The sequence below is a fragment of the Cygnus olor genome, chromosome 25 (assembly GCF_009769625.2).
Source record: "Cygnus olor isolate bCygOlo1 chromosome 25, bCygOlo1.pri.v2, whole genome shotgun sequence".
NCBI classification, from domain to species: Eukaryota; Metazoa; Chordata; class Aves; order Anseriformes; family Anatidae; genus Cygnus; species Cygnus olor.
In genome coordinates, this window is record NC_049193.1 from 6,135,139 (window position 1) to 6,147,152 (window position 12,014).

At 49.5% G+C, this 12,014-nt stretch overlaps 1 protein-coding gene across 5 annotated transcripts in view; it reads right to left on the reverse strand.

Annotated features, from left to right (window-relative positions):
- Positions 1-340: 340 nt before the first annotated feature.
- Positions 341-12,014, reverse strand: part of ASIC2 (acid sensing ion channel subunit 2) — a 514,654-nt gene continuing 502,980 nt past the window's right edge. For 3 of the 5 annotated variants that reach the window (XM_040536492.1, XM_040536491.1, XM_040536493.1), the window contains 7 exons: positions 8,095-8,245; positions 7,583-7,639; positions 6,775-6,928; positions 5,921-6,012; positions 4,320-4,399; positions 1,499-1,567; positions 341-1,322 (listed from right to left, as the gene is read on the reverse strand). In XM_040536492.1, the coding sequence (XP_040392426.1) occupies positions 1,221-1,322; positions 1,499-1,567; positions 4,320-4,399; positions 5,921-6,012; positions 6,775-6,928; positions 7,583-7,639; positions 8,095-8,245 (705 nt within the window). In that variant the 3' untranslated portion in view covers positions 341-1,220. The remainder of the gene's footprint in view (positions 1,323-1,498; positions 1,568-4,319; positions 4,400-5,920; positions 6,013-6,774; positions 6,929-7,582; positions 7,640-8,094; positions 8,246-12,014) is intronic. The other 2 variants (XR_005814581.1, XR_005814580.1) reach the window with 2 other exon arrangements.

Sequence of the window (12,014 nt, forward strand, 5' to 3'; positions counted from 1 at the left end):
CAGAACTTGCTTTCTTTCTTTCAGAGTAGCACTGCATCATTTTGAGCCGGTTCCCTTTAAATGCCTGGTCACTAATAAATGAGACTCCAAGAGACAACCACGATGCACAAAATCAGAGCTGGCCCCACCAGCATGGAGCAGATGGGGATGTAGAGGAGGATGAGAGGCTGAGCATGGCTAGGACTCACTGGAGGTGTATGAGGACAGTGGTGGAAGGGGCAAGGGGGGACGAGGGGTGAGGGACTGGGGTGGGCTCGTCCTGGCGCCTGCCCCTCGCTCAGGCTGCGCTGGGGGCTCCAGCCTGGGGCAGAGTGGGGGCAAGGCAGAAATGACACAGCTCGGCCATTTCCACAAGACCAGCTTTAATATCAGTCATGAGAACGAGGAGAAAGCACAGAATCCATTAACAGAAAAAAAAAAAAATTAAAAAATTAAAAATAATAATTAAAAAAAATGAAGAAACCCACCGCCCTGTGCCCACCCGCTGGAGACGGACTTTCCAGGCACTGTAGACGGAGGAGCACGACACAGCAGCTGGGGTGGGGACGATCCACCAAGAGCCACCCGGTCTGGCCCCTCTCCAGGGATGCTCACCTTGGGGTGACTGGTAGCGCTGAGGTGGCCCGGCCTCGGGGACCTGGCTTAGCTTAAGATTCATCACAGACTGACACGAAGGACAAGAACGTAAGAAGAATCCAAGAGCTGCGACTTTTTGTTTCTTTATTCTAATTCAGCCTACGACGTTAGTAATGGTGATTTCAGGGGATGGCTGGGCCCGCGAGTTCCTTCTTGTTGTGAAAATCAGAGACTGTAAAGAGGAACAGAGCTTATAAAGACAGCTAGGAATATATTGCCATAAAAAGAACTGGCATGCAAGTGCTTTATACATTTGGCAGTATGTGAAATGGCGGGGCTTCGTTTGTTTTTGTGGTGGTGGTCTCTGTGTTTTGTACGGTTCAAAAATGAGCTGCTGCCTTCACATCTTGAAGACAACCCCCCCACAGGAAAGGACAACACAAGTCAAGTCCAAGGCGCCTCTCGCTTGGTTTTGGCAGAGTATATATATAATATATATATATATTTTTAATGCATAGCGATTTTCTTCCTTATTTTTTTTTAATCATTTTTTTTTGCCCCCGTTGCAAACCTGAGCTCGGTCCCTGCTTTCCCGTGCAGTTTCCCTTCCTCAGGTGTTGGCACTGTGGAGCGGTCGGACGGTGTCAGCAGGCGATCTCCTCCAGTGTTCCCAGGGTGGCCTGCAGCGGCACATTCACAGTGTGGCTGATGGTTTCCGAATGATTTGGCATGGGGTCACAAGTGCTCTGTGGATGGAGAGATGGGACAGGGTCACTCTGGGGCTGCTCACCACCCCCTGCCTCTCCCAACGGCATCAACAGTTCCTTCCTTTGGAAGCGCGACAGCATCAGTCCTTGGGAAATGACTCTGATGGGGCTGAGCTCGGGGAAGTGTGCTCCTCTCTCCCAGTGGGGCTCCTTACCACATTTTCATCATGGCTCCCTTCCTCTTCCTCCTTTCCGAGTAGGTCTAATAATTTCTCCTTGATCAGCTGCAAAAGAGGGATGTTTGGTTAAGCTGGGCAGGAAGAGGCATGGATCAAGCTATGTACAGTCACCTCCAGAGCTGGAGGTGCACTGCATTCGGAGGTCCCAAACTCACGGGGAAGGAGACAGTCTTTCAAAGAAAACCACCCCATGTGTCAAAACTGAATTTTTCACATGACAAAAAAATCCAAAACCTCAATTTAAAAAGATGTATTCGGGGGTTTATTGAAAATGTCAGCTATGTGAGTGCAGTTTCCCTTCGCAGCCACATCTCCTTGGCAGCTGCTGCTGCTGAAAAGCAGATTGGATTTTCAAGGGAAATCCCCAAAAAGGATGAGAAGTGAGTGTTTTTCTGAAAATCTTCCACTGGGAGGAAAAAAAGACACAAAAGAAGTGAGCTAAAAACGTGAACAACTGGGTCAGTTCTGAAGGAAGCATGGTTGATGCTGGCAGGCAGGAGGAGATGCTCATTGGGGATATGGGACCAGCTGCACACTCTGCCCTGGTCCAGGACTGTGTGGAGTGAATGATAAAAAAAATCCTATCTAGGTTCAACATTTCCTTCTATTTTGGCTAAGCCACCAGGCAAGAATAGGTGCATCCATTTTCTGGCAATCTCATTTAGTTTACAAATGCTTTGGTTGAAAATGCAGAGTTTAAGGTGCATGGAACCCTGCCTTGATGAAACCCTGAGCAGATCAAGATTTAGATTAGGAGTGATTTGAGGTATTTTATTCCTGCTCTCCCTGCCCAGTGTGGGCCAAGGATCTGCCACAAGCGACCGTGGAGGTAAACGTGCTGGTGTATCCCCAGGCATGCATCGGGAGATGAGGTGCTCTCTTAAGCCATGTTTGCCCAAAAAGAAGAATAAGAAAAAAAAAAAAACAAAAGGAGACTATTTCCCAAGTTCTATAAGTAGATGTCAAATAAAGGAGAAAAAAAAAGAAGAAAAAAGTCCAAACTTTGCAAGGGTTCTTATTACCTTCTTATGACAGCACCCCAAGATAGCTGGGAGGAGGCGTTTTTAATGAAATATTGTGTGCATTCAGACTGAGATATAAACTGAGGCACTGGAATTATTTGCACTCTGAAGCCATTATTAGCTTTATGGTTGTAATTTTCAATATATTTTATTGCAGGATAATGCCACCAAGTGTTAACAGCAGCCCAGAAGGGACTGTGATGGGGAGTGACTGCAAAGCCAGCATCCTTACTTTAATAACATTTAAGAGGTTTTTCAGGATGCTCCAGTGAGCTCAGAAGACAGAGCATGGATGCCTGACATCCCTGTGCACCACCTGGCTGGGCAAACACTAATGCAACTGCCACAGACAACCTCTAACTATGATATCCCCTGGGATTTAAAATCCCTGGTGCCATCATGATAAGGGGCTCAGCCAGGGCTGGATGATGGAGGTCCAAGACATCACATATTTGGGTGCAGGGAGCCTAAAACCACTGCATTAAAATCCCTAGCTGAGCTGAATTAGCAGGAGGCACTGTCCCACCTTGGGCTGGGAAGTGCCTCTCCACATAGGCGTTCACATCCTCCTTGAAACTGTCCCATAAACTCATTCTTTTCTGCTATAAAACAGGGAACATGCTTATGTGTTCAGGTCCCTGGGGTCATCTCATTGCAAACAGGGAGCTAAATGCAGTCTTGGCAGTTGAGATGCTGTTCCTTGGTGGCTCACATCCAGCTGCAGCCTTACTCCCTGCCTCAGTTTCCCATTTCAGCACCAAAAATCATGAGCCTGAAACCTCACATGAAGCTTTCTGCAATACAGAGAAGACTGGGAAACGAAATCCATGGCTGGCGGAGAGGATGCTCCATGGAGGGTTTGTTTGGACTGTGACCCATTTGAAGAGAAAAATGGGGGGAAAAAGTCCAAATGGCAGAGGTGGCTTTTGGACCAGGAGGATGTGGAAAGCATCTTGAATTTGCCTGTGCGCTCATGTTGGCAGTGGGATGCTCCAGGGATGAGGCTCACAGTGGGGTTTTAACAGCAAGAGAGCCTGTTTAGGACTGCCAAGGCAAATTTTGGCATCACAGCACATAAAAGCCAAAATCACCTGGGAGATGCTGGGCTGAGACATTAGCTTTCACAGGGGAAACTGCTTAGGGAAAAAGAGATTACAGATACGCAAAGGTCATAATTGCTGATGGAGGGCAGGAGGAAGGAGGGCTGCTGGAAAGCAGCATCCCCCCAGACTGCTTATTGCAATAATTGCCATTAAAGGGCTTGCACTTTTCCCTGGAGCAGCTGCTCTTGGCCACCAAGGAGCCCCAGAATCATGGTCGAGCTCGTCTCAGCTGTTCCTAGAAAGCTCCTTGCTCCAGGGCTGCTGGCAGAGCTGCAGCCAGTGGAGAACAGAGACTGGGGTTTTCCACCGTGGGCAGCAGTGCAAAGTCCAGCCTCACTGCTTCTCCAGCCTGATGGGCGGGTAGAGCAGTCATTAATTAAAGGCATTTGCATGAAAAGATGGTAACAGAGTGGCTGCATGCCAGCCCCTTGCATGAGGAGCCCCCCACTTATTTGGCACTGATGCAGGAAACCCACACCATGCTACATAGCTGAGACTGGTGCTACAGCACTATCATAGAGCATTAATTGTATAGTATAACTAATTCATAATTAATTATAGTATTAATTGAGCACATTGGGCATGGAGTGTTGTGGTCTGCGATTGCCCCAGCCTGGCATAAACGCTTGCAAGTCCACACCATGCCAGACAAAGGAAGCAAAGGTGTCTTACCTCATATATATAATCGAAGAGCTCTAGTATAGTGAGGATACTAGCACCGATAAATAGCCCCATCTGGCCTCCAATGTCACCTAGGAAAGAGAACAACACACCGATGGTTTTATCCTCGGGGTGGGAGCAGAGAGGGGTGACCCGCTCAGCCCTGGAGCCCAAAATCCCAGCACTGAAATCAGGGATGGAGGGGACCAGTTGTGTGCCAGGTCTTGGTTCAACCCATCGTGAGCAAAGTCCTGCCTGTGCTGAAGGCTAATGGCTCACAAATGCTCTTAGAGCATCCATGCCACCGTGGTGCAGCCGGGCAGGGCAGATCAATGGGCATTTCTCCTTCAGCTGCAAGCCTAATGAGGACGCAATACTGCTGCATCACATGCACTGGCATCAGAGGAAGCCATCTGTCACAGTCAAACAGCAGGTTTCATCCCAGATATCCCAAAGGCCTTCCCAAACCGGGCAGTGGAAGAAGAAGGATGCCAGAAAAGAACTAGGTAATGTCCCATGGAGCCCCAAAAACTCAGAGAAATCTGCCACAGAGATTTGTGAGCAGGGACAGGCTAGCTTTTATTCTGTGGCATCTCGAGATTGTTTCTGCTAGGGTCCTGTGGTGCTACAGGGCTGGAGAAGGGCTGCAGGGGAGGCACGGTGGGGAGAGGACACTTCCAGGATCTGCCGGGGAAATAGCTCCCGATGTGCGACGTTGCACTCTACTAAACTGTGTACATCAGGGAAGACAAACTGCCCGGACTTTGCTGCAAAACGCCCATATTTCAACTGTTAAAAGGCACCCTTGTGTGGAGGGGTCACCAGGACTTTTGCTGTAGGTGTCCATGACACAGAGACAGAAGAAAGAGAGGGAAAAAAAGAGTGCTTTTGGGCAAAGTGCTGGTTCAAAAGGGGTTGGGTGCTGGGAGGTAAGTGCCCAGAGCCCTGGGGATGAGGGTTGTGCAAGGGGTTGCAAATGAGGAGGATGGTGTCAAAGTGGCTTCAACACCAGCCTTTTCCTTTTCCTTAACAAAGCAACTTCATCCCCCAGACCCAGTGGGTCCCAGACACCTAAACCTTTAGCCATCATCCACAAAGCTTGACCCAATTCGAGGCTAAGCAACCCAACAGCCCCTCTACCTTCTCCATTGCTCCATAGGGGAGCACCCAAAAGCAAAGCACTCAGGGTCCTGGCTGTCCCTGCTGGAACGGACGATGGATTTGGAGTATGTAAGAGGTGATGGGCAGAAGGTTTTAAGAGGTGTTCTCCTCCATACACTGCCCTTCCAGCATAGGGGGCACCACAAAGAGCATCCATCTCCTGCTCAACTGAAACGTTAGTGCTCTGGTAGCAAGCAAAGATGGAGCAGCTCACGTTAACCTTTCTTGGTTGACAAAAAAACTGGCAGTGGTCCCTGGGACATTCCCCAGCTTGGTGTCAGAAGGAAAATAAGAGAGGGGATTGAAAGCATGATGGGCAGTAAGGTGGCTGGACCTTGCTGTGATTTCATGGCAATGCCAGTAATCTGTGCACCCACTTGTGGCATCTGTCCATTCCATAAACACACATGGCTCACACAGACTCCAAAATGCACCCCCTGACACCTCCTTACCAAGTAAGGCTGCCACTTCATAGGCTTTCTTCTGCTCAATTGTCTCATAGTTGAGTGCTTCAAAAAATATGTCCAACACAAGAATATTCTCTCTGTAGAAAGAGGACAACAGCACCAGCCCATCAGCCACCAGGAGCCTTGTGCACTTTGGGGTAAGAAAAAAAAAAAAAGGGACTTTGGGGCTTTATTCTCTCTGTTCTCATGACTCTCCTTCTGGGGTTCTCAGAAACCCATAGACACTTGGCCCTTGGACCTCTTGGAGACCAAGCCACAGGGCATCCTATGGCTCCCCTGGGAGCCATAGACCAAGCTGGAGGACTTCTCTCCCAAGATCTCTGCTCAGGATCTGATAGCTGGATCTCACTTTAATGGTAACAGAAGAGTCATAATGATGATTAATATGGAATAACTCTTGTTGCCTCCATAAAGTAATAACGTGCCCAGGGCTGGTAAGAACTTGAAGTCGGTGGCTGCCTGAGGTCTACCGCCTGGACTTAGGCAGAGAGCAGCCATATCTCAGAAAGAGTCAGCAAGACTGGGCTTCCCTGACAAAATAAAAGGACTTTTTTTTTCTTTTTTTGGGGGGGGTATGGGGTATGCTCATGGAGACAAGGCCAGGGGAGAAATACACGGTTGTCCTGAAATACCTCTACTGAGTTGAAAGCAACTTACATCTCATCTCTTCAAGGGCTTCACCCGAACCCTCCCTGGAGGACATCTGCCTGTTTGGTGATGGAGGTATTGGCAAGGTCTAGTCTGGGCAGGGGCTGGTTTAAATGGCCATCAGGGCTTGACAGACACTTTCTCCCCTGTTTACTAAAGCAACTAAAAGATCTGTTTTCTGCAACACTCACGAGATATATTTTTCTGACTTGTTAAACTTCTTCTCCAGGTACTTGGCTGAAGTCTTGCTGGGGATCTTGACCATGGAGAGCTCTTTGTTGTACCTGGTCAGGTTACAGGGTGTCCTGCAGATGCAGTAATTGCTGTCCTTTTCAGCAAGCAAACCTGGAGAAGGTCACAGAGTTAGATCTCACCAAGTCAGGGACACACAGCAGATGTGGACCAGAGGCCATGCAGCCCAGAGAGGGGCCAAGAGTCAGATCTCGAAAGAGAAAAGCTGCAAGAAATCCCAGTCCCGGCCACTTATCTCCCACTTTATTGCCTGGCCAGTTGTGGCAGCTCGAAGAGAGGCCCTTTGTGTGAGGCCACACTCGGTTACCAGCATCTGCTTGGGGACAAGCAGTGGTTGTAGCTCTGCCTTTGCTGGTAAGATGCCAACCCTTTCTCCCATGCATCTGATCCTGCAAACAGCACTCAGCCCTGGGAGTCTCCTAAATCCCAATCTAGAATGGGTCCCTTCCTCCGTCCCAAATCCAGACCCGGCCCTGGACCTGGACCCAGAGGTGCTCCCCTCCTACACCTCTCGGGGTGCCCGTTATCCTGGAGGCTGCTGCCCTGATGGAGCCCCGCACCCACCACAGGACTAGAGGAAACTTTATCCCAAGGAGCACCCAGCCCTCCCCAGCACTTTGGTTCTCATCGGAACCCATCACTGGGCCGCAGCTGCTCTAAACCACCCCACCCCAGGAGGAGGCAGGCTGATGAAGTCCCTCGAGCTTGGCACAGCTGTGGCACCCAGGGATACCCGCTGGTACTCACCGAGTGCAGGCTCTGCGCATTCCTTGTACTGCTCCGGGGTACAGAAGGGAGCATCCCCTGCAGGGAAAGGATGTGCATCGTCAGTGGGCATCAGCTACCGTTGCTGCAAGGGAGCTGGGGACTGCGTGGGGACAGCAAGGAAACATCACCCACTGCCTACCATTTGCAAAGGGAGCCAAGGCTGGCATGGGCAATGGAGGGATTGCAGCACCTGCCCCACCTCTGCCTGCTGTGGAGGCCTCTTCTTGAAAATCAAGGAAGGGGGCACTGGAAACTTCACCCAAGGGTGCTAACCCAGGGCTAAATAAGGGGAAATCGGGCCCATGCCCCTCTGCAACTTTCTGCCCCTATTTCAGAGTATTTTAGAAACAGTATTAACATCCTTCTCCCTTTAGGGCAAGGTATTCCCGGCTCCTTTAGTCCCAGGTCCCTTGTCACCTTCTCCAGCCCATTAACCCCTAGCAGCCCAGGCTGTGTGGTGGGAATGGTCCCTGCTCTCCCAGTGCACTGACCTGGCATATGAACCATTTTGCAGTTGCAGTTTTCCACAATATACCGGGTCTCGCAGTCGATCCTGCAAGCCGTGATGCTGTAAACAGGAAAGAAGTCTAAGCCCATCTCTGACGAGCGACATTCACCCCACGGCGGAGGCAGGTACGTCAGCTGCAAGAGAGGGAGGAGCGGGGTGTCAGGGGGCACGAGGACCGGCAGCAAGTACCAGGTGCAGCATCTCCTCCTCTTGCCGGAGAGGAACCCCCAGAGCACAATTTTAATGATGTTTTTAAGGAGAGGACCAAGGGGTGCTGCTACAGGGAAAGGCCACAGCATGACATTTCCCAAGTGAGTGACAGGTTTTGGTGCGTGGCATTTCTTTGCCCCACCGATAGGAAATAAGGGGACTGTGGTGTTTAGGAAGGCAGCTCAGCTCTCCCAGGCATGCATACAGCCTCCAGCCCTCCAGTCCAAGCCCCAACACTCAAACAAGTCAATTCCAATGCCGACCTCCAAAAATGGCCAGGGAGAGAATAATGCCTCATGGTTGATCTTGCATCCCAATCTTGGAAATGGCATTAAGCAATTGCCTGAAGCAGCTTCCCAAACCCATCCTTTCTCTCAGGGACTCTTTTTTGCCTTAAGCATGCCCTTCTGCTGCAGAGCTTGCCTCCAGCCCAGCATCTCCTGTAGCAGAGGCACAGCAGGATGGTGCACAGGGGATGTGCAGCACCAAGGATTCTGCAAGAGCAGTTTTAAGGAGCACTTTGCCGTTTCTCTTGCACCAGGAGAAATCCTGCCTATGCAGGGACTGATGGGGAGGTTCTGCCCAGCATATTGGCTCCGATTTTGGTAACAGCAAATGTGGGGTCATTGGCACTGGTGTGTGACAGCTCCTGGTTCAGGCTTATTCCAATCTTGTGGGGACAACACCGACTGTGCTGGTGATGTTAAGGAACAGATAAAGGTAACAGCAAGAGCCTGACAGAAGCAATGCTCTGGCATGAACAAACCTGTGTTTCTACTGTTCCCTTCTTCAGACACATTTCTCATTGATATGAAATGCACCAGATGACAACCCTCAGACACAGTGGACCAGGCGCTTGCGAGGCACACAGAAAGGATCAAAACCAGTTTAGTAACTAGCTAGTGCTGCAGAAGGTGAGAAATGCCAAGAAAAAGGCAACTCCTAGGCACCGATGCCATAAGGCGCCGCCAAACCTCCACGCTCCCCATTGAGAGAAGGCTCTGCTCAGAGCCATGCTGGGCTGCAGAGCTCTACATCGCTGCAGCCTTGAGAAGGGGGACAAGTCATTCGTGCCCTTTTCCAAGTACCTGTGGAGCTAGATACAGCTGATCCAAGTAATCTGTTCTCCTGGTACCCCATGATAATGAGGACCTGTCTTCCTCTCCCCTGTTTGCACACCATCTAGCATGAAGTCCTGGCTTGTAACCCGGTCTGCTCAGTGTCAATGCAAAGCGAACCCTTCTGCTGTAACCACTTTATTTAACACAAATGCAAAGACAAGAAAAGCAGAACTCCACAATCCACCACAGAAACCTGAATTGTGAGCCCAGAACATGCTGGAGTAAAAACAGTCACTCTGTAGCCTCTATGGATGAATTTACCTTGTTTGCCTTCTGTCTGCAGCTTGGCAGCCTTTTCCATTTCTCTTTATCTTTGCTAAATGCTCTGCAATACTTTTTTTTTTTTTTTCTAGAGAGCAGAAAATAGCATTCCCCTAACCCCTCCTTCTTTGTGTTTTAAAGCAGCATCCAATTTGCTGTACTTTGCTCCAAACACAGAACGCTTTGTGCTGGCAAAGCACGTTGGCTCAACAGAAACATATGTTTAAAAATGTAGTAACATTAATCACACTCTAAAAAAAAATATGTAAACATATGGTGATGGACTATGAGCCCAGGACCTAGAGGCTAGGCTCTATGGTGCTTCTTGGGATCTGTCTGGGTCTCTTCTGGAGATCTGGGGGAAAGAGGAGAAAAGAGATAACCCACAAAGTGGAGGCACATTTTAGATGTGGTTGGATGAAGAATGACCCTCAGAATCCTTCAGGCATGGACCCGGGGTGACTACAACAAAATTACCATGACATGAACCATTTGGCACTCATGCTGTTCTCCAGGTTTCCCCCTTGAGACCTCCTGCGAGAGCAGAGCTCCAGCTCTCCAAAGCGCCTTCTGAAAAGATGTTAACTCTGTGCACCAGCTTGCAATGCTGGGGCATTGGTAAAACTCCCTGTGGCTTCAACGTACAAACCACTGAGTAGCTAAAAACCTATAATGGACTCTAAATTGCAGCCAGGAAGAGAAAGATGAAATGTTGTGAAGAACTCGTCTAGTGGTGAGTACAGCTTGGGGCATGAAACCTGGAAATTGGGGAAAAGGCCAGGCTTTGGAGAGGGAAATCCTGCCCTGTGGCCCTGGACAAGCTCTCAACTCAGTCAAGCCAAAGTAATTCCTTCTCTATGAACGAATTTGCCATGAACAGTTCCCATTCAGGAACCCAGAGGTGCTTTGCTCATCTCAGCTCTCTGCTGGCTACTGCTTCCCATCCTGTCTGTCTCTAACAGGCTGATGCAGGTTTTACAGGACCGGCTGGAACTGTGGTCAAGGCAGCCCTGCAGCACATCCATCCTCTAGTGGAGCCACGGGTCCTAGGCATGATGAGATAGTAGTTCAAGGTCTGTCCTTGCATGAGACTGGGGTAAACCCTGGAAAAGCTCAGCCCCTGCCTGCACAAGGGTGAAGGGGTCTCAGCGTGATGGTGAATTTCAAGCAGGGAATTGTCAAATCCCTGCAAGCATTAATGCTGCTTCTCTAGTGCTGATGAAAAAAAATAAAATTGCAGCATCACCAATGGGCCTTGGAGTTCTCCAGATCCACCTAAATACACATTACCACTCAGGCTGCTTTAAAGAGCAACAGCAGTGAGAGCTGCTCGGTGCAACACGAAGCGATCTCTGCACCCAGCGAGTCCCATCTAAGACGAAGACAATTTGCACATCAGGTGCCAAGATGCAGCCGACGAAGGCAAGTTCCCATCTGTGGGGACCAGCTGAGGATCTGAGAAAAAGAAGCAGCTCCCAGCCATCTCAGCATCCTCCAAGAAACAGGGCTGCCTCTGAATTGGATGCTTTTGAAAGTCAGCAAAGCAACACCTTCGAATGAAAATATCAGGCGTGTCTCTGCGACAATAGCAAAGTGCTGTTTGAAGGGAATCTTTTCTCATTTGCATTACACTTGCAATATAATGGAGTAGCAGATGCCATCATTTAGTCATCTGCAGTGGAGAAAGGGGCCCATATGTTGCACATTGAATGAAAAAGGAGAATAAATAATCACAGTCTCAGATGGAATCAGCTCTCTTCCAAGTACCACTACACACAAATCTTTTAAGCCCTTTAAATTTTATTCTGAATGTAGGTGATGGGATCAGAAAATGATGGAGTCACCATCAGATACTTAGCTCACACACTTTTTGCTCAGCCAGCACCAGATTTGAGCTGTGGTGCTTGTGAACCAGCACTGCCTCTGCAGGGGGAGAATGGGCCAAATGCTTAATTAAAACCTCTCCAACGCAGCAGCATTAACAGCGTTAGGTCTTGTTTCATAGCTGGGACCACAAGCACTGACCACTCATAACCAGCTCTAGGACAGACCCCAAACAGCAAAGCGAAGTTGGTTTGCTTTTACCTAAGGCATAACTTTCCACGGGGATTTGTCGCCTTGCCTCCCCCCCCGCCTCCCCCCCCCAGCCCCCTGCACACACTCGCACACCCATGCAATTCTCTCCTCTCCAGCTCCCAAATATGCTGGAATCAGTGCAGCACATCTCCCCCACCGTGTGCCGTCATACATTTAATGCCCACCGAGATTTTTTGCTCTGCAATGCAAGTTAGACACTCCCTCCCTCGAGCAA